The sequence below is a fragment of the Capra hircus genome, chromosome 15 (genome assembly GCF_001704415.2).
Source record: "Capra hircus breed San Clemente chromosome 15, ASM170441v1, whole genome shotgun sequence".
NCBI lineage: Eukaryota > Metazoa > Chordata > Mammalia > Artiodactyla > Bovidae > Capra > Capra hircus.
The window spans coordinates 29507062-29532872 of NC_030822.1; the positions used below are offsets into that span (position 1 = coordinate 29507062).

Genomic DNA, 25811 nt, shown 5'->3' on the forward strand with positions numbered 1-25811 from the left:
AGAGAAGTGACTGAGTTTGTGCCTGGATGCTGAATGTAATTCATCAGAACGAGAGTTCTTTCCTTTTATTCAGAAGCATCAGTTTCTTAGGTGAAACAAATTCTTTTAAAGCTTACCCTAATCATTTCTTTAATTGAAATATAGTTGATGTACAATATAAGTTATGGGTGTACAGTATAGTGATTCATGCTTTTTAAAAGTTATATTCCATTTATAGTTACTGTAAAATATTGACTATATTCCCTGAACTGCACAATATATCCTTGCTGCTTATTTTACATTGTGCATAATAGTTTGTGCCTCTTAATCTGCTGCCTCTGTTTTGTTCTTGTCCCATCTCTTTCCCCACCATTAATTTGTTCTCTGCATCTGTGAGTTTGTTTTTTTTTTGGTTATAGTCACAAGTTTGTTGTGTTTTTAGAGTCCACATATAAGTGATACAGTATTTCTCTTTCTCTGTCTGACTTATTTCCCTTAGCATAATACCCTCCAGGACCACCCATGTTTTTGCAAATGGCAAGATTTTTGTTCTTTTTTATGATTGAGTAGTATTCCATTGTATATACAACATCTTCATTATTCATTCATCTGTGTTGGATACTTAGGCTTCATCCGTATCTTGGTAATTGTAAATAATGCTTGTATCATTGAGGTGGGTGTATTTTTTCAAATTAGTGTTTTTGTTTCTTTCATTTGTGTATCCGTGAGGGAAATTGCTGGATCATATGATAGTTCTATTTTTAGTTTTTTGAGACACCTTCATACAGTTTTCCACAGTGGCTACACCAATTTACATTCCCATTAGGTGGAAGAATTTGAACGTGTGGCTTCAGTATAGCTCTGTCCTATTGTCCTGGTGGGCTTTTGAAATCATCACAGCCATGCTTAAAACATTTCCATGACTCCTTATCACCCAAAGGATAAAAGGGCCCATCTTATGACCCCAGACCACTGCAGCTATCTCTCTTGCAGCTTCCCTACTAATAGCCATGTCAAACTATGTAAAGAATTGCCAAGGTGTTCATGCTGTTTATGCATTCATGCTTTTGTTCTTGATTTTCGTGCTTCTCCTTGGAAGCCCTCTCTGACCTCTTTCTGGCCTTCTTAGTAATAAATACCGTTTAGAGACTTGTTTCACTTATCATTGAAGAAAATGAATATCACATTATTCTTCCCCTACCAAAGTCTAATTTTTTTTGCTTTCCTAGTCCATTCTGGACTCTAAGGTTTGTAATCAGAAAGGAGTAATAAATAGAATTGATGGACTAGAAATTGTTTCTCTTTGTTGAGAGAAGTACTGTTCTAGATAGATTGTAGTCTATATTCAATAGAGCAAAAGAGTTTTGCTGTGGATTTCAAATAAAAGGTACAAGTCCCCATTATCTCTAGTAATTCAGTCTCATAAAATAGTGACCATTTTCATTCAGCATTTATTATCCCACATCCTTTTTTACTTTTTAACATTTTTAAACTTTGAAAAATAGCTTCAAACTTAGACAAAAATTGCAAAAAATAGTACAGGGAATTCATATACCCTTATTACCTGAACTCAGCAATTATTCTTCATATTTGCTTTATAATTATCCACCTCTTCTCTCTCTTTTTTTGTCTCCTTCCCCAGTCTTTGTTTTTGTACACATATACAATTTCTAGACTATGTTACAGACATTAAACCTTTCTTCTTGAATTCTGTGGTGTTTTTCCTCATAACAATTAGGAAAATTGTTATTCTTGGGTTTCCCTGGTGGCTCAGCTGGTAAAGAATCCTCCTGCAGTAAGATCCCCTGGGTTGGATCCCTGGGTTGGGAAGATCCCTTGGAGAAGGGAATGGCTACCCACTCTGGTATTCTGGGCTAGAGAATTCTATGGACTGTATATATAGTCCATGGAGTTGTAAGGAGTCAGACACAGCTGAGCGACCTTCACTTCACTTCCTAATAACAATGGCAGCATCATACATAATGCTGTACAGTGATGAAGATCAGTTTAACAGCTAAACTATATTCTATCTATAGGTCATACTCCGATTTCACCAACTGTACCAATACTTCCCTTTGTAGCATTTTTTTCCAGTCCAGGATCATCTGTTACATTTATTTATTTATAATGAATTAAATTTTGCTTATTACCTTTATTCATATGATAAGTAAGAGAGCTTGCATGTCTTACATGAAACATAAGATAATAGGGAAGCTGATTCTGAAGAAGGGAAGAATCTTTAAACAATTAATTAACCTCAATTTACATAATGGTCTTATTTGCATAGCAAATAGGGAGGGTTTGATTATAGGCCATTAACAATCATTAATAAGTGAAACTGTGTTAGAAATACTACTTGGGTTTGTATTTCAGACTCAAGAACCAAAGCTCTGTTGCATTTAAATGTATCTCTCTCATCTCCTTTCGTCTGGAACAGTTGTGCTGCCCTTCTTTGTCTTTCAGTACTGTACTGTTTCTGAAAGTAAGGCCATCTCATTTTCCTTGTTATGGCTTGTTAGAAACACCCAGCATTTAAAAGTGGACATTTCATTTCCAAATACGTGGGCTTTTGTTTAAAGTATTGTTAATAATAATTTATCATTTTATTATTAATTTCTCATTTAAATGCTTTCTTTTCTGCAATCACTCTCTGAAAAGTTTTTGGGTTTTTTTTTCCAATAATAAAGATACTTCATTACCTTTGATGAGACTTTTGATGCCTAAGTCAAAGATCTCTCTTGGTAAATGTCACATTACACTTGAAAATATGTGGATTATTCTCAGATATCTTTTAATATTGATTTCTAATATAATTCCACAGTGCTAAGAGAACAGACTCTGTTTGATTTCAGTACCTTTAAACCATGACATTTTTGCACCTTGTTTTATGTCCCTGGATATGTTCCAGTGTCTCCTAATTTATAGTCTATGGGAACTTGAAGAGAATTTGTATCCTACTATTATGTGAAAATTGTATAAATCTTAATTGTGTTAAAAAAAAAAAGTAAAGCCAGTTACTTTGTACAGTGTCCTCCATTTGGGGTTTATCTGAATGGCTTATTACTATGATAATTGAAAGGATGTGATTTTCTAACTTCGCTATTAACTCCACCCCCCCGTGCATTTATTAATTGGCATTCTATACAGAAGAGTTGTCCCTTCTCCCTCATTTGTTGATAGTCATATGGACTCATGGATTCTGACATTATTCAAAAGCTTATAACCCACTACTATTATTATTCATTTTGAAACTCAACTTGTCCCATATTTTTGTCCAACGGGAGCCCCTTCAACTGAATTCTGTCCTTACAGTATGTCTCCATTCTTTTCTGAGCATTTCCCTTATTTTCTGGCACAAGATGATGTTGTAGGCTCATCTTGTGTTATTGATGAATTATCTGCCTTTCTTAATCCTGGTAAGGTAAGGCAGTCTATTAGTGTTCCTACTGTTGTGATATTTTAGTATGAATTAATTTATATCCTAACAATCTGATGCTGCTTCTAGCTCCAAAATTCTGATTCCGATTCTAGAAGATATCCCTATTAACTTTCTTCCTTTTATGTTTTCTAGGTAACTGTGGAGCTTGTTTTAGATAACAAGGATTTCACTGGTGTCAATACAGAGTTGAGTAGCAACACCCAACACACCCCATTTAGTGCTCTTACAAATCCAGATAAGACACTGCCAGAAACTGTTCAAGATGTTACTTGTACCAAAAATCCACAGACCCTAAATCAAACTTATGAAGAAACTGTAAAGAAAATGCAGAATCTGATGCTCCCCACCCCAAAGTCACCTAGCCCTTTTATACCAAATTCTTCAACCTTCATGGCAGCGCCAGCCTCTCATGATTTGGTAAATGAGATGAATGGGTCAACAGAAGAGAGTGCTTTGCTCTTGCATGTGCTATTGATGGTGCCAGATGGAAAAGATTTCGTTAGTGGAGAATCTGAGAAACAACCATCAAGCAATGTTTATTTAAATTGCAAACTCTTCAGCACAGAAGAAGTCACCAGATCTGTCATTGCATGGGGCACAACAAAACCAGTCTTTAACTTTTCTCAGGTAACTTTGTACATGTCTTAATGTTCCATATGCATTAAGGATGAAGGTGGGAGTTGGGGAGGGAAGAGAAGTATGTTTCCCAGATCACAATTACACTGTAAAGGAAACAGAATGTTCAGACTTGGGGGAGGGGGCGGGGGGGGGGGCACTTTTATCATCATCTGGTGTGCAGATCCAATCCCACTATTGGATAGGAGGAAGAAAAGACATTGCCAACATTTTGAAACATTTTGTGTCTTTCTTTCTTTCTGTTCTGTTTATATGGTTTCCTGCTTTTTCTTTTGCCTGAATTCTGAGTTCTATTTCTTTCTGTTTCCTCTAGGACTTAGATCAGTTAAACTTTTTTCTTTTCTGTTTCCACTCTCTCATTTATTTTTCCTTAGACTCATTTATTCCTCCGCTGATTTAAATACTCATCTTACTTGATTTCTCAATAGATTTTGTTGCTGTAGCTTAAATTGTTTCCTCCCTTGATTTTTGTGGTTCTCTCCTCTCATTTTCCTTCTGACTCAACAGCTGTTCTTCTCCAGTCGTTGAGCTAATAGGAACCCTAGGAAAAGGACTGTGACCCCAGCACTTCTCCGTGTCTCCTACTTCTAATTGTTAGTATCCCTGTTCATTACTTTATGCTTAGCATTCTCCAGACCAACCCTCTTTTCCCCATAGTCACTTCATCTACTCCGATAGCTTTATGTGTGTGAAGATGACTTCCAGATCCACACTTCTTTGTAGGCCAGGCATTTCCTTCTGGTTCCAGATCTCTGTGTCTAGCTGCCTTCTGGTCGTCACCACCTAAATCTCTCAAGAGCCCTTTCCTCTTGGCACCTAACATGTCCCCTGGCAAATTGCAGGTATTCAATAAAGTTGTGTAAATGGAAAATTAACTCAGATGTATTCAAATCTGAATTTATTATCCCTTCCAAATCTGTTCCTCTTCCTCCTATCTGCCCTAATTCATATTATAATTCACTGAGAAACCCAAGCAGAACCTAGAAGTTGACTTTGAGTCTTTCTTTACGTAATAACTTACCAAATCCAGTAGATGCTACAAACTTAATTATCTCTGGAATAAATTATCTTATCTCTACTCCATTGCCACTGCTTTCATTCAGGCCCTCATTCCTGTTCCAGATAGCTCGCTGACTGTCCTACCTGTTTGTCTCTCGCTGTCCCTTCTTCTGTGTACCAACGGTAATGATCTTTCTAAAACACTAACCTGAATATTTTACTCCCCTGCTTAAAACATTTCAGTGATTCCCCGTAGCCTTCAGGCTAGAATTCGGATCCTAATTTGGAGTATAAGACCCTGCCTGTGCTTCTCCAGTGTCCTCTTCTCTGCACGCTGGATAGTCCAGCTGTGCTCAACTGCTTGCAGTTTTCTAAACATCCTCTTTTCCCACCTGTGCCCCAGAAGCCCTGTCTAGATGAGCTTTGTCATCAGAGAATTCATGCCTTTATGAACTTGGCCTTTATGTGTTTGTCTCTAAACAAGGCTATGGCTTGAGACTGAGGATACAGAGTGGGTTTTATTTTGATGTCTTCAGCTCCTACCACTGTGCATAGCAAATAGGCTTTTAGTAAATGCTTGTTAAATAAAAGTATAAGTTAATACTTTGTCTCAGATGTGGGGTTTGGTTTTGTTTTTTGGTTGTCCCTCTCCCCAGGTGATTCCTGTCTCTCTGTCTTCCAAATGTCTGGAAAGGCTTAAGAACAATGTGATGATAATTGAAACTTGGAACAAGGTGCGGAGCCCAGGACAGGACAAGCTTCTCGGGCTGGTGAAACTCCCCCTGCATCAGTTTTACATGTCATTCAAGTAAATAGGACCTTTTGAAGTATTCTTTTTTTACATTTTTAACTTTGTATGAACTTGAATAGGAGTATTTGCAGTTTGCAAACATATCCAGCCCAATAATTCCTTGGAGGACTTTTCTCAATTTCACTACATTTGCTGCTCTTTCTCCTAGGTTATAGCAATCATACAGATACTGCTTTCCATGTTTCAGGCCCTATGCTAAGAACCTTACATACATCAAGTCCTTTAATCCTCACAACAATCCTCTGAGGCAGGTAAATTTTATTTCCCCTGTTTACAAATGAGGTAACAGAGGCACAGGAAAGTTAAATATTAATTTGTAATATGTATTAAAGTAGTGGAACCAGGATTAGAACCCAGAGAATCTGGCTCTCTAGTCCACTCCCCTCACCAAGAAGCTCAGTTGCCAAAGTTTATCACCTCACAGAACTGGTGGTTTATCTCTGTCACAAACTTTAGTTAGTATTGTTCACGTCAACCATTTGTAAGATTTCTATACTGAGCATTGTCTTTTAGACCTTCAGATTTGATTGCTGTACCTCATCACTATTCAAAGTTAGATGGGATATTGATTTATCTGAAAATCATTTCCATCCTCAGTACAAACTGTTCAGTTTTTGTTTCAAGGTACTGATTTTTAATTATTCTAGAACTGAACTCTTTCCTAACCACCTTTTCATGGTTCTGTGTTTTAAATGCTGCACCTTGCACTTTGCAAAGAGCACTATTGTGGGCAGTGTCTGACAGGAGCCTTTCTATAACTCCAGGAAATATTATCGTTATCCCCATTTTACAAATGAGGAAGCTTATCATTTAACTTGGAGATGTCAGCCTCTGTGTGTGTGTGAAGTCGCTCAGTCGTGTCCAACTCTTTGTGACCCCATGGACTGTAGCCTACCAGGTTCCTCCATCCATGGGATTTTCCAGGCAAGAATACTGGAGTGAGTTGCCATTTCCTTCTGCAGGAGATCTTCCTGACCCAGGGATTGAACCCGGGTGTCCCGCATTGTAGGCAGACGCTTTACCATCTAAGCCACCAGGGAAGCTCGTCAGCCTCTCTGGCTTTCTTTTTATCATCTGTAAAATGAGGGTGATCAGAGATATCCTACCTCCTTCTTGGAGCAATTGTGAGGATCCAGTGAGAAAATAAAGGAATAAGCCTCTAGTGAACAGTTTAGTACTTACATGATGGTAACAGTGGGAAGCCTGGTCAGGCTAAGGAGTTCTGCTGGAATCATGGATGTCGTTGTCAGCTATAGGCGTTTGGCTTTTTCCCCTTTTTTGTTGTGGTGTTAGACTGGTCTGATATTCCCCTTTGTTTTTCATTTTCTTAGACCCCTTTCATTTCATTGCTGAGTGTGTAGAACAGTAATAGCTATCAATTACTAAGCACTTACCATGTTGGCATTTTATATCGGTTATCTCAGCTTAGTCCTAACAACAGCCCTTTGATGTAGGTTTTCTTACCTACAGTTTACAGAGGTGGAAACACTTTCAAAAGTTATACTGATTACTTAGTCATACAGTAAGTAAGAGGCAGATGTAAGATTCAGCATGGTAATGAAGAGCATTTAGACTTTTTTCTCATCTGTGAATAGTAAAGAATAGCAACCTTTGCCATGTTAGAAAGATTAAAGAAACTGAAGTGCTTATGACATAGTAAGTACTCAGTAATTAGCAGATATTATTTGTAATATTACTCAAAACTTATCTGCTGGACTCCAAAATTTATATGCTTTTTCTAGTTGGCCACACTGCCTACCTCTAAAATATGCTCTTCAGCAACCCTTGGGGCCATGATGATACAGAGATAAGTTAGACACATCCCTTCCCCCTCAGATTGCTTCATTTGGAACTTATCTGCCTGTCATTTTTACTTGATAGATTACGGGTAGAATCCTATTTTTTCAAACCACCATTACTTTTCTACTTGTAGGTCTGTTTTTAACAAACTGAGAAAACAAATAAGAAATGGAGCAACTCTATGACATGATTGATGATTGTTGTTTGCTCATGCACAATTTCTCTCTCTAGAGATCCCAAGGTTTCTCGCCTGCTGCTTGATGCTCGGTATCCAGTTGTTGCTGTCGACAGCTACATGCCTGTGATTGACGTGTTCTCAGGCCACCAAAATGGGAGTCTTCGGGTCTTTTTAGCTATGGGCTCTTCAGATCAGATAATAGCACTACAAAGATTAAAGAATGAAGAAGGAACACTTACTCCCTTCAACCCCAGGCCAGCCCATTTCCTGGACCAGCCGTCTGTAGCATCTGTTGCTATGGTAGTGACCAAACACTTGATTGTTTACAAAAAACATAATCTTATTTTAAGGATTATAAGGTGATGTTTTGATAATTGGAGTGAACCTAAATCTGCCCTAAAAAAAAAATAGTCTCAGTGAAAAAAAGAAAAGGTAATCTGGGGGAGAAAATGGGGATGGGGTGAAGAGTGATCCTAAATGTAAACCAGCAAAATATTCTGTTTCTTGACCAAATCCATGTTGCAAAGTTTTCAAGTGACATTCTTAACTTTTCTACTCATAACTTAAAAGGAATTTGTTCTGTACAGTTGTTCAGTTAAGAAAGCACATTGACATACTTCATTGTGTTTATTCCCTTATACATGAGGTAGGTCATTGTCATTCTCTTTTTTAAGTAATGAAATATAATCAGAGTTTATGTGTTACTCATCCAGGGTCACGTAGCTGAGAATGGGAGAATTGCTGTTCAGCAGGTCTTCTGACTCTTAAGTCCACTATATCAGGTCCTCCTGTATCTTACATTTGATGTCTTTACTAGAATAGTCAAATCTTAGTCTCCACTGTATGTTATATTTTTAAATCTGAATCTAAATGACAAATTGATTGCCTCTAGTAGAGAAAGAACTATTAGGAAAATATCTATTCATTTCAGTTCAGTCGCTCAGTCATGTCCGACTCTTTGAGACCCCATGAATCACAGCACACCAGGCCTCCCTGTCCATCACCAACGCCTGGAGTTCACTCAGACTCAACGTCCATCGAGTCAGTGATGCCATCTAGCCATCTCATCCTCTGTCGTCCCCTTCTCCTCCTGCCCCCAATCCCTCCCAGCATCAGAGTCTTTTCCAATGAGTCAGCTCTTCGCATGAGGTGGCCAAAGTACTGGAGTTTCAGCTTTAGCATCATTCCTTCCAAAGAAATCCCAGGGCTGATCTTCAGAATGGACTGGTTGGATCTCCTTGCAGTCCAAGGATCTCTCAAGAGTCTTCTCCAACACCACGGTTCAAAAGCATCAATTCTTCGGCGCTCAGCCTTCTTCACAGTCCAACTCTCACATCCATACATGACCACAGGAAAAACCATAGCCTTGACTAGACAGACCTTAGTCGGCAAAGTAATGTCTCTGCTTTTGAATATGCTGTCTAGGTTGGTCATAACTTTCCTTCCAAGGAGTAAGCGTCTTTTAATTTCATGGCTGCAGTCACCATCTGCAGTGATTTTGGAGCCCCCAAAAATAAAGTCTGACACTGTTTCCACTGTTTCCCCATCTATTTCCCATGAAGTGATAGAACCGGATACTTAGCTGCTTCAAATATGTGTTCTTTATCTTGTTAAGGAAATAGCCTTCTATTCTTAGCAAACGAAGAATCAGAAACATCTGATTAAATGTTATCAAATACCTTTTCAGCCTTTATTGAGGTAGTCACTTTTTTCCTTCCTCTATTAGTGCATTGGATTACATTTATGGATTTCCTAATGTTGACCCAAGTCTCACAGTCTAGAGTAAATGCTCCCTGATATGATTACAGTGAGCAGTTGTGAGATTTATGCACAATGAATATTAACTATCTGCTTATTTCTTCATCTCTTCTCAGACTATAAGATAATAAGCATGAACGCTCCATACACATTACTCTTTAAAGCTCACCAGCATCTCTCTTTCGTTTCATAGGCAGGGGACCATGGAAATGGATTGATGGAGCACCACTTTGAACTCCTTGTAGACAAGGTTAAAGGGCTCGCCCCTCTTCAGGCCACAGTCTGGGGAGAAGCAGATTGTTATGTCCAGTACTACTTTCCAGTTCAAGACTCACAGTCCAATGTGCTGAAAGGACCTGAGTTCCTTGAAAATGGTAGGTTTGGGAGATTAGGCCTTCTTAGTCTTCTGTGGCTCTTTTATTGAATATACTTAGAGATTTTTCTTCCTGAGTGAGTCTTGTGTTCCTCAGTATTTCTAGTCTTAGTTGAGCAATGCAGGAGATACCCTGAGTTTTTGCTTTTCTTAAATTGTTTTTCATAACATTTTATTTTGATTTGATTTCAAATTTATGGAAAAGTTGCAAAAATAGTACAAAGTATTCCTGTATACCCTTTACCTAAATCCATCAATCATTTACATTTTGTCTCATTTAACATCATTTACAAGCCTCTTCACTCTATCTCTTAACATAGTCAATTCTTATTATCCATCATAATTATATTCTATAAGGTCATCAAGAGTGCTAAATTAAGAGAGAATACTGAACCATTGTTACTAGGGGAAATATATACATATATATCTCACGTAGATCATAATCTTAAATCCTAAAGCAACTTACCCTGGTAGATTCTAGTGTCTTTATTTTACAGAAGAGAAAGCAAGGTTCAGAGTGTTAGTGACTATGGCCACCCCACTAAGAAGTCCCAAGGTTGGCATTTAAACCCTGTCCAACTGACCTTAATGTCGAGTTCCTGCACTACATTGTACTGTCCCTTACTATCTCTATCCTTGGGTCATCTCTGAGAGCTCGAACAAGAGGACAGAAGTGTCGTCTTGTTTGATTGCAGCTGGGAATGAGCAAGTTGGGTGACTCAAATTTTCTGTCATTCTGAGCATGTCCTTAAGTAACTGTGAAAGTGCTGCCAGGATTGGTTTTGAGGTTCAAATAATGGACTTGTACCCAGGATATATAAAGCACTCTTAACAAATCAGTAATAAAAAGACAACCCAGTTTAAAAATGGGCAAAGGATCTGAATAGACACTCCTCTATATAGAAATGGCTAATAAGCACATGAAAAGATGGTTAAAATGATTAGTCACTTGGGAGATAAAGATCAAAACAATAGCAAGGTACCACTTCATACTCGCTGAGATGGCTGTATATATTTTTTTTAAATAGATTAATAAGTGTTGGTAAGAAAGTAAAGAAAATAAAGTGCTGGAGCTCACACACACTGTCCACCAACAAAGGAATTTCTTCTGTATTATCATGGCACCTTAGGCGACCATAGCTACTAAGGAAGTGGACCTTGGTAGGAGTAAAGCAGTCAGAAGATACAGATTCTGGTTCCAAGTCTATGACGTACTAGCTCTAAGACCTTTGGATTGACTGTGTAACTTCAAGGTAGCCATATCCTCATCTGTGTAACAGGAGAAATACCTGCTTTCTTTTCCCCTGGAGAAGGGAATGGCTACCCACTCCAGTATTCTTGGCTGGAGAATTCCGTGGACAAAGAAGCCTAGGGGGCTACAGTCTATTATGAGGATACAATTGAATAATACTGGATATTAACATTCTCTCTTATTATATTTAAGGCACTTAATGATGTGTTGAATTTTTCTGAACTTCTTTTCTTTTCCAAAGGAATCACCCTGAAGCCTTTTAGATCTGCAGCCACGCTCTGTGTTCCAGACCCCGTCTTTAACAGTGGACACCATCACTCCCTCCTGTTGCCAGCTGAGGTTCCAGTGCAAAGGCTCCTGCTTAGCGCCTTCTCTGCACATGGGCTTGTCCCTGGAGGTGGAGTCCAGTTTGAAATCTGGTGCAGGTACAGTATGGATAATCCATTCCTGTGCCTGGGAAAGAAGTGCACAGTCATAGAGCATCCTTCCGTTAATTAGCCCTGGTTGAACTGTAAGCAAAGTGACCCCTTCTGCCCTGTTTAATATTATTTAGGATTTTGGTAGTGACTCTTATCCAGCTTTTACCATAATCTGTTAAATTATTAGGCTTTTGGGGGCACTTTGTATCTCTTGCTTCTAACCACTACTTATATTTGGAAGAGAAGTTTTCATTTTTATCTCCTACTGTCACTTAACATGTATTAGTCACCTTTCTTCTGCTTCTCTTTTTGCCTTACGTTGTTCAGGCCCTTGCTATATCATGCCTCAATTACTGTAATACCCTCCTAACTGGTCTCTTCACTTCTAGACTCATTTCTTGTAATCTGTTCTTCCCACCACCAGAAGACTAGCCTTTGTGAAATAATAATCCCACTCATGGCACAGAACCACTTGTGCTGCAGGATGGATGTTGTCAGGAGCGGTTACTCCCAAAGGGCAAAGCCAGATGCTGAGTCCTCAACCGAAAACCTGTGAGAAGCTGGGCTTTGTCTTGAACACAGAGTATAATTTATGGGGCTCCTCCTGCAGGTTATGGGCAGTAAATCCAGCCAGACACAACCACAGCTGCATACCACAAATATAGAACAGTCGGGCTCCAAAGAAAACTAGATACTGAAAGCTTATCCCTGGAACAGACTGAATCATTCGTCCACCTAATTCTTTGAGCTGACGACAGCTTGTGCTTTTGTGGCTTACAGATACTATTATCCTAATGTGAGAGACCAGATGGTCGCCAAAGGAACCTTGCCATTATCGAGGATCTGTGCCATGGTAACCATGCAGCACCGTGAGGATGGTGGCATACAGACCTTTAATCTCCCTTTAACCCCCAGGCTTGAGAATAGGAAAGAACTGAGGAACCAGTCATCAGGTAATTGAAGATGTTTACCTTTCGCTTTCAAAGGTAGGATATGTGAATATCCCTTTTCCCTCTAAATTAGTGATTCTTCACATTTTGTGGTACTTACCTTTTCAGAATTTGATAAAAACTGAGGTACCTTCTCTTAGAAAGTGAATAGAATACATACTGCAAATTTTGAATATAATTTTAGAAAATTCATAGTTATGTAGATTGTGTACATAAATGTTGCTTATCTCACCTTTAACTTCAGTAGCATTTGACAAGCCCTCAAGACACAAATCCCAAGTATTATGTAGGTATACTCGGAAAATTATTATTCTAAGGCAACATGATGTAGGATTGGAAGAAAATAGCATGAAGTGGAAATTCACTGTGAGGGAAGAGAGAGTCAGGATTTAAAGTTAGAAGGGATTAGTTAGAATTGGAGTTTTGAATTCTATCCTAATGGTTCCAGCAAGATGACCTATCCTTCTAATACATCATGAATAACTAGAATGAACCTCATAAATCAAGTTACTCTTCCCTCTTACTGGAGAGTATCTGCCCAAACAAAGGCTTTATCTTGTTAGATTGAGTTGTTCCTCCTTACCCTCACTGATCAGCTTGTTCTGTTCCTTAAAGCTTTCCCTGGGGACTTCTCTGGTGGCACAAGAGATAAGAATCCACCTGCCAGTGCAGAGGATATGGGTTTGATCCCTAGTCCAGGAAGATTCCACATGCTGTAGAGCAAGTAGAGCCCAAGAGCCGGGACTGCTGAGCCCCCCTGCTGCAACTACTGAAGCCCGTGAACCTAGAGCCTGTGCTCCGCAACAAGGGAAGCCTCCGCAATGAGAAGCATGCACACCATAACTAAGAGGAGCCCCTACTCTCTACCACTAGAGAAAGTCCATATGCAGCAGCTGAGACCAGTGCAATCAAAAATAAGTAATTTAAATACAATGTTTATTTTTATTTTTGGCTGCACTGGGTCTTCATTACTATGTGGACTTCTTCTCTAGTTTCAGCAAGTGGGGGCTACTCTTTGTTAAGGTGTGTGGGCCCTCTTGTTGCAGAGCATAGGCTCTAGGGCACATGGGCTCAGTGGTTATAGTACTTGGGCTTAGTTGCCCTGCAGCACATGAAATCTTCCTGGACCAGGGATCAAACTCATGTCCCCTGCCTTGACAAGTAGATTCCCAACCACTGGAATACCGGGGAAGTCCAGGAGAATTCTTATTAAAAGATGGCATGTGAAGGTGTTTCAGGTGGTGGTAGTAGGAGGGTGATAGAAATGTGTGATTGTGAAAACCTTTTAAAGATTGTAAAAAACAAAGGTTAGAGTCCATCTCGATTCTATAAAAATAACTGGGATTACGTTCTGCCTCTGTTAGTTATGTGATTTTTACAAGCAGTTGAATCTCTGAACCATAGTTTTCATAGATATAAAGTGAAAATTGTGACTTCTATTCTGCTTTATTAATCCTAAAGTACAAAAATATAATGTGATTCTGACCATAGACAGATTGTTTCACTGCTGAGGCCCCTTACTGTTCATTAGGATTATAGTGTTTAACCTCTTCCTTCCTTCCTGACTAGGATTTAGGATTTGGTTGAACAGAAGATTATTTCAACCAACCATTTGATTTTTCCTTTCACCCTCATTCTTCAGGTTTACTGGATGTGGGCCTAAGGTACAGGCGTACTCCAAGGACAGCAGAGGGAGTTCTCGCTGCCCGAACTGTCTCCATCTCAGTCCAGATTATCAGAGCCTGTGGTTTACAAGCAGCAGCCAAGTAAGTTCACCTTAGAAAAGCAATTCTCAAACCAAACCTTTCTCCATTGCAGTCCACATAATTTGTGATGCTCAGATAACATAAAACTTCCTTGGGTACAGTCTTCAGTTTATTAACCACAATTCTGCTCTTTTCTTTTTCTCTTAAGAAAGCACATAGGAATATAAGTGAATAAATCACTTGCAAATGTTGCTGTTTTAACTGTTATTAGCAACTTAGTTCCTTGACCTTGTCTAGCAGTTTATCCTCTACCCTGTTGCTGCTAATGTTGAGTCGCATAAGTCATGCTCTTTACAACCCCAAAGACTGTAGCCCACCAGGCTCCTCTGTCCATGGGATTCTCCAGGCAAGAATACTGGAGTGGGTTGCTGTTCCCTTCTGCAGGAGATCCTCCTGACCTGGGGACTGAACCCAGACCTCCCCTGTTGTAGGCAGATTACCATGTGAGCCACTGGGGAAGCCCTCTACCCTACTCACCCCTTAACCCAAGGTCAGACCCTATGCCCTCCACCATGCCAAGCCCAATCACTATTACAGATCCTCTTATATTATCATGTTCAGTCTGAGTACCACCTTCTGTTTTTCTGGCTCATTCCCCTTTAGTCTGTTGTCAGTACAGAAGCCAGTGAGCTTATAAAAACTTAAATAGATCTTGACACACATCTACTTAAAACCCACCAATGCCTTTCCATCTCATTTAAAGTAAAAACCAGAGCCTTTTAAATGGTTGTAAGGCCCCACATGATCTGACTCCATTATCTTTATGACCTCCTCTCTTGGAAGCTGCTGCTCTGCTCACTCCACTCCAGCCACTGGCTTTTTTATTGCTTCTGCACACATGCTCTTCTTCCCCTCAGGGCCTTTGCCTTGCTGTTTTCTCTGCCTGAAATACTGTTTGTATAAACAGCATGGCTTCGCTTGCCTCCATTGCTCATTCCTGTCTCTACTTTGGATGTTCTTCCTTATTTTGTCCTCTAAACAAACTTCCGTTTTCATCAAGGCTTTGCAGCCTTCCTCCATCTCTCCCTATATGTTGATAGAATTGGTGCTTTGTCCTTTGTCTGCTAGCTCCATGTTGTAGCACATAGCAGTCTGTTTCCATTACTTGCAGACATGAGTTTTCCTCCACTAGGCTGTGCATTCCTCTGCATACACACACTGCCTGAACTCTTCTCTGTACCCCCACCACAGAGCATTGTTCCAGCACATAACAAGTGCTCAGCTAAGAAGGAGAATTTGGGACTTCCCTGGTGGTCCAGTGGCTAAGACGCCATACTTCCGATCCAGGGGGCCCAGGTTCAGTCCCTGGTCAGGGATCTGGATCCTGTATACCACAAGTAAGAGTTCATATGCTGCAACTAAAGGGCCCATATGCCGTGACTAAGACCCAGTAGGGCCAAATAAATCAGTTCAGTGTAGACACTCAGTGGTGTCCGACTCTGTGACCCCATGGACTACAGCATTCCAGGCCTCCCGTTCCATCGCCAACTTCTGGAGTTTACTCAAACTCATGGACATTGAGTCAGTGATGCCATCCAACCATCTCATCCCCTGTCATCCCCTTCTCCTCCCACCTTCAATCTTTCCCAGCATCAGGGTCTTTTCCAGTGAGTCAATTCTTCATATCAGGTGGCCAAAGTATTGGAGTTTCAGCTTCAGCATCAGTCCTTCCAATGAATATTCAGGATTGATTTCCTTTAGGAAGGACTGGTTGGATCTCCTTGCAGTCCAAATGACTCTCAAGAGTCTTCACCAACACCACAGTTTAAAAGCATCAATTCTTTGATGCTCAACTTTCTTAATAGTCCAACTCTTACATCCAAACATGACTACTGGAAAAACCACAACTTTGACTAGATGGACCTTTGTTGGCAAAGGAATGTCTCTGCTTTTGAATATACTGTCTAGGTTGGTCATAACTTTCCTTCCAAGGAGAAAGCATCTTTCAATTTCATGGCTTCAATCACCATCTGCAGTGATTTTGGAACCCAAAAAAATAAAGTCTGCCACTGTTTCCATTGTTTCCCCATCTATTTGCCATGAAGCGATGGGACCAGATGCCATGATCTTCATTTTCTGAATGTTGAGCTTTAAGCCAGCTTTTTCACTCTCCTCTTTCACTTGCATCAAGAGGCTTTTTAGTTCTTTGCTTTATGCCATAGGGTGGTGTCATCTGCATATCTCAGGTTATTGATATTTCTTCCAGCAATCTTGATTTCAGCTTATGCTTCCTCCAGCCCAGTGTTTCTCGTGATGTATTCTGCATTGAAGTTAAAAAAGCAGAGTGACAGTATACAGCCTTGATGTACTCCTTTCCTGATTTGGAACCAGTCTGTTGTTCCATGTCCAGTTCTAGCTGTTGCTTCCTGACCTGCATACAGATTTCTCAAGAGGCAGGTCAGGTAGTCTGGTATTCCCATCTCTTTCAGAATTTTCCACAGTTTGTTGTGATCCACACAGTGAAAGGCTTTGGCATAGTCAATAAAGCAGAAAGAGATGTTTTTCTGGACCTCTCTTGCCTTTTCCATGATCCAACGGATGTTGGCAGTTTGATCTCTGGTTCCTCTCCCTTTTCTAAATCCAACTTGAACATCTGGAATTTCATGGTTCACGTACTATTGAAGCCTGGCTTGGAGAATTTTGAGTATTATTTTGCTAGCGTGTGAGATGAGTGCAGTTGTGTGGTAGATTGAGCATTCTTTGGCATTGCCTTTCTTTGCAACTGGAATGAAAACTGAACCTTTCCAGTCCTGTGGTCACTGCTGAGTTTTCCAAATTTGCTGGCGTATTGAGTGCAGCACTTTCACAGCATCATCTTTTAGGATTTGAAATAGCTCAACTGGAATTCTATCACCTCCGCTAGCTTTGTTTGTAGTGATAATTCCTAAGGCCCACTTGACTTCACATTCCAGAATGTCTGGCTCTAGATGAGTGATCACTCCATGATTATCTGGGTCATGAAGATGTTTTTGTATTGTTCTTCTGTATATTATTGCCACCTCTTCTTCATATCTTCTGCTTCTGTTAGATCCATACCATTTCTGTCCTTTATTGAGCCCACTTTGCATGAAATGTTTCCTTGGTATCTCTAATTTTCTTAAAGAGATCTCTAGTCTTTCCCAGTCTGTTGTTTTCCTCTATCTCTTTGCACTTATCACTGAGGAAGGCTTTCTTATCTTTCCTTGCTATGCTTTGGAACTCTGCATTCAAATGGGTATATCTTTCCTTTTCTCCTTTGCCTTTCACTTCTCTTCTTTTCACAGCTATTTGTAAGGCCTCCTCAGACAATCATTTTGCCTTTTTCATTTCTTTTTCTTGGAGATGTCTTGATCCCTGCCTCCTGTACAATGTCACGAACCTCTGTCCATAGTTCTTCATGCCAAATAAATAAATATAAATATATTTTTTTAAAAAAAGAATAACTAGATCATGATCCTGAAACAAGCTAGCTCACTTTGGACATGAATTCAAGAAAGAAGCAAATGCTGCTTAATTTGGTCCCTGTTACAACTTAAGAGTCAGAATATTTACCTTTAACTTCATGGTCACTAAATAACTATTGGGATTATTGCCATGTGAGATCTTACGTGAAAGTAGCTGATAATATGTTCAGTCTAATTAATACTTTTCCTCACTGAATTCTCCAAATAGACTTTTCTAGTAACCACTCAAGAACATCTTAGTGAGATACCAGGGAGGTTTTTTAATCATGTTCTACCATATAGTCAAACTTCTAATGGTTTCTCATAGTCAGTAACAGTGGTCTCCTAATTTTAATTCTACATTCCTATCATTTAAAAAAAATTAGCATACTCTCTAAATATATGGATACTTATTCATATATGAGTCATCTTCATGTACTACTATACTAATACATATATTGTTAAGAGTAGTAAGACTTTAATATATGAAATAACAACTCTAGAAATTTTAATATTTTTTTTCCTATGCCCAAATAGTTTACTCTCTGAACCCCCTAGATGGTACTCACTACATTCTAGGGTGGTGGTCCACAGGATAAGGTCCAACCTGCTTGCTCAACATGGCATTCAGGACCCTTCAAAATAATCTGAGTCTTGAAAGAAGAGTAAGAGTTAATTAAAATGCCCAAGAAAGCTGAAAATTATTCCAGTCAAAGAGAAGAACATGTGCAAAAGCCATGGAGGCATGAAACTTATGTATAATGGAGTCCCGTTCTGGGTAAGACCCAGCCCATGTCAGAATCATAAACATAGTGTTAAATAAATTGGTTACTATGTAACTGACAAATTAAAAAGCAGAAACATTACTTTGCCAACAAAGGTCAGTCTTGTCAAAGCTATGGTTTTTCCAGTAGTCATGTATGGATGTGAGAGTTGGACTATAAACAAAGTTGAGTGCAGAAGAATTGATACTTTTGAACTGTGGTGTTGGAGAAGACTCGTGAGAGTCCCTTGGACTGCAAGGAAATCCAACCAGTCCATCCTAAAGGAGATCAGTCCTGGGTGTTCATTGGAAGGACTGATGTTGAAGTGGAAACTCCAATACTTTGGCCACCTTATGCGAAGAGCTGACTCATTTGAAAAGACCCTGATGCTGGGAAAGATTGAAGGTGGGAGGAGAAGGGGACAACAGAGGATGAGAGGGTTGGATGGCGTCACCGACTCAATGGACATGAGTTTGAGTAAGCGGGAGTTGGTGATGGATAGGAAAGCCTGGTGTGCTGCAGTCCGTGGGGTTGCAAAGAGGCAGACACGACTGAGTGACTGAACTGAACTGAATTGACAGAAAAGGACTCAGAATTTCAGTACTCAGATCTCAGAGAGACTGAGTAATAGGTACGAAATTCAGTAGTTTCTCTGGGAACTCATGGGGAAAGTCAGATTAGATGGCAGGCAGTTTTTTTTTAAGTCCTGCATCTGGTCTGTGTTGTACTTTCAAGCAAAAAGGGCAAGAAGCCAGACCAGGGCAGTGGAATGTCCTTGTAGTATCACTCTAGTAGGCAGATGAATATTGTCTTCTTCATACACACGTATGCTGTGACATCTCTATTACTAAGAAAAAACGCTGTGGCCCTGCCAAAGCCTAGATAAGAAACACATGGTCTGTGAGTGTTCTTGGTGGCCTCATGGGAATGGTGATATTCCTTAGGCAGTCTACTGATTTCTGATACTGAATCCTTCTCATTTCTGATATTCCTACCCTTCTCCCCTACAGGGCATTGGCTGAGCAGGAACCTGCTCTGCAGTTTAGTGCCACAGTCGGGGTCAATGCCTTTGTCACCACTCATCTGTCCTTCCTGCCCAAGGGAGAACAGCGTCAAACCCGCCCTGTGGCCTGTTCCTTCTGCCCCGAGTTCTCCCATCACAGTGAGTTCTCATGTAACTTGGTAACTCAGCACTGCAGTGGAGAAGCCTGTTTCCTGGCAGAGCTGTTAGAGTTTGCAGAAGTTACTTTTGCTGTTTATCATGAAGATACCAAGTCAGGTAAGGACAAATGGCTCACAGTCACAGTTAAAAAGAGTTCTGTTTTGAATGGTATAGTGCTTCCAACTTCTAAAGGGTATAGCAAAAATATGTAGATTGTGTTTAAGAGAATGTAGAGAAGTAAGGCAAATGTGTCAAGTTGTTAGCAAGTGAATCTAGGTGAAGGATATATAGGAGTTCATAAATATTCTTGTAACTTTTCTGTATGCCTGAATTTTTCAAAGTAAAATTACTTAAGTGTGGGTATACACATACTTAATGATTTAATTTAAATGATTTAGAAGGCATTCAAGATTTGACTGGAGCAAGATGATCTCTAATGCACCTTCCAACACTGAAATTCACTGAGTATAAATGGATTCTCATATGGCTATATTGTAACACAAGCCCTTTAGTCAGTAGACCACCAACTAATTTCCCTTTTTTTTGTTTGATTTAACAGCCAGTGATATAACCAGTATCCACTCATTCAAAGATTACCTGCTTGGAGTAGTAAAGATTCCAACAAAAGATCTGCTGATGAAGAGATCTGGTAGGGATCCTGGATTATCAGTTTCTGATCCTGTCCTTTCCTGTTCACCTCCCTGCTTGAGATCATCTTGTTTGGCTCTCTTGCAAGATATTGAGTGGGCAGAGGGGAAGGGGGGAGACACCTTAGCACATACTTCTCAATTCTGCCAAATACCTCAGAAGTTTTCTCAAAAATATTGTTAAGTCCTTTGCTAGTTATTTCAGAAGTCTTCTAATAAAGCAGAGAAGCTCAAAACAGTGTACTGTCATCTTCCTCCAGGAAAGAGAATGATGATGATACTACTTATAATAAATATGGCAATACCTATTGCATTATATAGCACTCTGTAAAATATTTTCTCAGATCTCATTTGAACCTCAGGGTAACTCTTACTGTCAGGGACACTAGGATAATCTTCATTTGACAGATGAGAAAATTTAGGCTCACAGAGTTTAAGTGATTAGTCAGAACAACACAGCCACATAGTAGAGTCCTGGAAATCAAATTCAGCTTTGCCCATTCTTTTTCACTATATTCTTCCGTCTCACTGAAGAAGGAATGAGGCTGTGAGATAGAGACCTGAAAGAAAGTACAACCACCAAGACAGCAGTCTGGAAATACTGGTCCCAGCCTGCTTTTTACTAGCTCAGTGACCTTGACCTCTCTGAGTCCCACTTACCTTATAGATGGAGACTGTTAATGGTAACAAGTCTGTGAGGTCGAACTCAGTGAGATAGGATGTGTAGAGTACCTGACACATAGTAGGCACTCAGTAAACGTCGTTTCCTTCTTTTGCCCATCTTCCTCCCTAGGATTATATGATATATTTTCCAAAATTTAGCACACATCTCCCAGTTTTAACTGTGAATTGAAATTTGAGCAATACTCAATAAGCAGATACTATGTGCCTGCCAGAAAGAATCTCTAAAGCTTGATAAAGCATTCAAATCTCACTTCTGTCTGTCACTTTTTGTGATCTAGGACAAGTCACTTCATCTCCCAGCTCTCTAAATGGAATCTCTGAAAATGGAAGTAATAGGATCTTGCAGGATTAGTGAAGCAGTCGATGAAGTTATACATATAAAAAGATCTCTGCACAGGGTGGGCCACATGGTTTCTTTTCTTCTGAAACTTACTACAGAGTTTGTCAGCAAATAAGCACCATCTGAGAAATCCCAGTTTCACAAATTAAATTTAACCACTTGGAAATAAACCTTCTGACAATTTGGAATGCAGCATTTGTCTTTATAGTCAGTTATTCTAAAGTGAACATTCTGTTTTGTTTCCTCCTGCCAGTAATCTCAATTATAGAATCACAGAGCCAGAGGAACAATCCTATGCAGCAGTTCTTAAGTGCTAAAATGGTGTGAAATTCTTTGTGGATTTATATTTGAGCATTTTTCTGGGCCAACTTTCATTACCACCAAAGGGATCTGCGACCAAATAATGTTAAGAACCACTTTGTTGTGAGGAAATTAATACCCAGTGATGAGAAATTACTAAACCAAAGCTGTAGGTTTTTAGACTAAAGTTAAAAGGAGTCTTGGAGATCTACATTCTCATTTCAGCATCCTCATTTTATAAAGGAAAACTTGGAAGGCCCCCCAAAATTAAATGCGTTAAATCATAACACCGTAAGTGACCTTTGGCAAATTCATCTCAATAAGTCTGAATCTAGTAATCTATAATTTTAATTTATAAAATCTCAGATAATTGCTGTGAATATTATACCAGTCTAAAACTGCTTGACATAATTGTGAAATCCAAAAAACTCAGAAAATTACAAGTTTTTTTAAATTAGATAAGCAGCCAAACCTGACGCCAACTGACATGAGACTGTTTAGGCTTCATTTCTGACTTGGGCCACTTCCTGATTATATAAAGTTTTATTGTAGCACATTGTGCCCATTCGTTGACATATTGTCTATGTCTGCTTTCTCTCTACAATACAATTGAATAGCTGCAACAGAGACTATATGGCCGAAAAGCCGAAAATACTTACCATCTGCCCTTTTACAGAATTAAGTTTACCAACCCCTGACCTCCGTGACTACTGACTAGTACATAGTATTCAATTTATGTACCATATTACCTTTCTAAGATCTGAACATTTTTAAAAGTGTAAACAAATCTGATCCTGAAGATTCTAGATAAGATATTATGAACTTATAATAGGTGGACTGTAGACTTTAAAGCCAGCTATACCTGGATTAAAATCCTAGCTTTACTGCCTGGTAGCTGTAACAACTTGGGAAGGTCTCTGAGCTTTCATTTGCTCATCTGTAAAATATGGATTATTGTCTTGTTTAATCCTCAGAACATGACAGGGTTACCAAGAAAATTAAATGATGTAATATGTATAAGGGCTTCCCAGGTGGCGCTAGTAATAAAGATCCCGTCTGCCAGTGCAGGAAATATGAGACGTGAGTTTGATGTCAGGAAGATCCCCTGGAGAGTGGCATGGCAACCCCTGAAGTAGTCTTACCTGGAAAATCCCATGGACAGTGGAGCCTGGCGGGCTACAGTTTAGGGTCACAAAGAGTTGGACACAACTGAAGCAATTTAGAATGCAATGCGTATAAAGCATAAGAGAATTTCTGACATATAGTAGATACCCAGTAACAAGTAGCTAATATTTAAAATTTTTATTTTGAAGTCTAGTGCCTGGTCCTTTGTATGTGTTCAGTAAGTGGCAGTTCCCTTGGTAAAAGACCCATGGCTAGACATCTCTCAGATCTCCTAATCCTGTCCCATGCCTTCTCCATTGTACTCATCGTATCATAATAATATTTCACATTTTTAATTCTCTTTCAAAGCTCTTCCAGAACCATTATTTCATTTGACAATCATAATAACTTTGTCTGATAAACAAGATTGGCACTGTTTTTCCCATTTGTCAGGTAATGAAATAAGGCTAAAAGAAATTAATGGCTTACCCAGACTGAACCACTAATTTTGAGCTGAGCCAAGGAGAAAATTGAGATCTTCCGGCTCCTAACCTTTGTTCTTCCACCTGATTTCATTGTCTTTCAGCGGTCAAATGAAACAAACTTCAGTGCACTGTGGGTTTATGTTTTCTTTTCTATATTGGACCAGGGTGATGGCAGAAAGTCTTTTTACTTATAAAACAATAATTGAAAAACTTTCTTTTCTCTCATAAGGGATCACAGGATGGTATCCTATCGTTTTCCCAGAAGAGGGGGTCCTGCCCCATGGCTTGGAACTCATGCAGAAGATTGTTGGTGGTCTGGAGCTTTCAGTCTCCTTCACCCATCCTGGAGACAGAGAGCGGGTATTGGAAGCTGCTAAGCTATTGGGCTGGAGCTTTGAGAATAATCTGAAGGATTTTGTCAAGATGGATAAAGAGGAGCCAGCCACTGTTACCATCTCCACCCCGAGGCTCTGGCTGCCCATCCATTGTGTGCTGCTTGCCGGCCACAACCACATTCATAAGAGTACATATTGCTACCTCCGCTACAAGCTATATGATCACGAAGGCTTTTGGACCCCTCTCAAGAAGCCTAAGGAATCTACAAACAAAAAGCAGGTCATGGTTACTTTCAAGGCATCCAAAAGAGCAGAAGTCACCAGGAGCCCATCACTGCTTTGGTACTTCAGAGAGGAGAGGTTAGAGATCCAGGTGTGGCGGGCTTACGGCAATGAGAGCGTGGAGAGGCCCCAGCAGACAGACAGCTGGATTGGCTCAGCCTATGTGGACTTGACCAGACTTGGGGAGAGGTCAGCAAGGACACTCACTGTCAGTGGTAAGTGATGAACAGCCTTAGCTCTTGTGGTTTGAGCACCTCTGCTCTGTGACAAGCACCACATGAGATATCCTCTCTGACATTATTTTATTTGGTCCTCCCAGAAAGCTATAAGATAGATATCAAACTCATTTTTCAGTCATGAAAATGGAGGCTCAGGTAGGTTGGGTAACTGCCCAAGGTCACATATTAGGAAGTATTCTGGCCATTATTGCATGTTGAAAGATTAATAATAATTTAATAATGCTTCTTGAAAGTAAAGAGATTTCCGAAAGAGGTCTGCTGGCTGCTTTACGAAGGGCATTATCTAGTGACAGTATACCTTAGTGGAGCCTAAGGTATACGGTCTAAGATCTAAGAACTGGCTCTGAACTTTGTAGCCTTAAAGTACATCCAAATTCATCAGATTGTTGCACCTAACACAGTGCCTAGAACACTAAGTCCTCAGTTAATACGTGTAAAATAAGAATGAGTGAATTTAGGGTCTGCCTTTAATCCCATGTATAAGAGCCTATATGATAATCTAAAATGTTGGTTTTTAAATACACTGAGAAGTGTACCTGCTAATGAGATTAGGATGTCCTTTCCCTCTGGTCAGCACATCTTGGAATCAGAAAATCTACATGGTAATTAACTGGTTCACAAGACAGAAAGGAAAAAAGGTAGTATTTTGCAAGTGGCATTATGAGTGCTTTTCTTTCAAGCGTTTGTTCAGTATTTGCTCTATGCACATGACCCTGGGAATTCAAAAGAGTCAAAAATAGTTAATGAGTTTATTGTTTAATTGGGGGGGTGGAGTAGTAAACACATACAGTAAAGTGTAAGAACTATGAAAAGGTATTCTCAGTGGCGCTGTGGGAGCACAGGGACACAACAGGTCTTTGGTCCAAGGATGACATGTCAGTGGAAGTGATGCTTCACCTGAGTTTCAAAGGATTTAGAAATAAGTCAAGAAAAGGCGGGGGAAATGGTTTTATAAACGGGAATAGCATGGGTGAAGGCATAGAGTCAGGAAGCAGCCTGATACATTGTAGGTGTTGTAAGTAATTTGGTGCTCTTGAATCACAGGATATATAGGTTGGGAAATGGTGGAGAATGAAGCTAGAGAGGTGAGCAGGAGGATTGTGTGGGAAGCCTCTTCTAAGCAGGAGAGTTTAGGCTTTTTTCTGAGAGCTATGGAAAGCTATTTTAATGAGTTCTGAATAGAAGAGTGACATAGCTTTACTTTCTAGAACAATAAGTCTGGCAGCTATGCTACAGAATGAATTGAAGATGACCAGACTAGACTCTTCCAGGTCAGTTCAGTTCACTCTGTCAGTCGTGTCTGCCTCTTTGCGACCCCATGGACTGCAACATGCCAAGCCTCCTTGTCCATCACCAACTCCCGCTTACCTAAACCCATGTCCATTGAGTCGGTGATGCCATGCAACCATCTCATCCTCTGTTGGCCCCTTCTCTTCCTGCCCTCAATCTTTCTCAGCATCAGGGTCTTTTCCAATGAGTCAGCTCTTCACATCAGGTGGCCAAAGTATTGGAGTTTCCGCTTCAACGTCAGTCCTTCCAATGAACACCCAGGACTGATTTCCTTTAGGATGGACTGGTTGGATTTCATTGCAGTCCAAGGGATTCTCAAGAGTCTTCTCTAACACCACAGTTCAAAAGCATCAATTCTTTAGCGCTCAGCTTTCTTTATAGTCCAACTCTCACATCC

The 25811-nt window shown here is 39.8% G+C and overlaps 1 protein-coding gene across 4 annotated transcripts in view; it reads left to right on the top strand.

Moving 5' to 3' along the window:
* Positions 1–25811, top strand: part of C2CD3 (C2 calcium dependent domain containing 3) — a 120691-nt gene that overhangs the window by 47341 nt on the left and 47539 nt on the right. For all 4 annotated transcript variants that reach the window (XM_005689966.3, XM_018059360.1, XM_005689965.3 and 1 more), the window contains 10 exons: positions 3551–4045; positions 5710–5861; positions 7896–8142; positions 9794–9974; positions 11467–11650; positions 12425–12597; positions 14237–14360; positions 19557–19825; positions 20268–20357; positions 23498–24100. In XM_005689966.3, the coding sequence (XP_005690023.2) occupies positions 3551–4045; positions 5710–5861; positions 7896–8142; positions 9794–9974; positions 11467–11650; positions 12425–12597; positions 14237–14360; positions 19557–19825; positions 20268–20357; positions 23498–24100 (2518 nt within the window). The remainder of the gene's footprint in view (positions 1–3550; positions 4046–5709; positions 5862–7895; positions 8143–9793; positions 9975–11466; positions 11651–12424; positions 12598–14236; positions 14361–19556; positions 19826–20267; positions 20358–23497; positions 24101–25811) is intronic.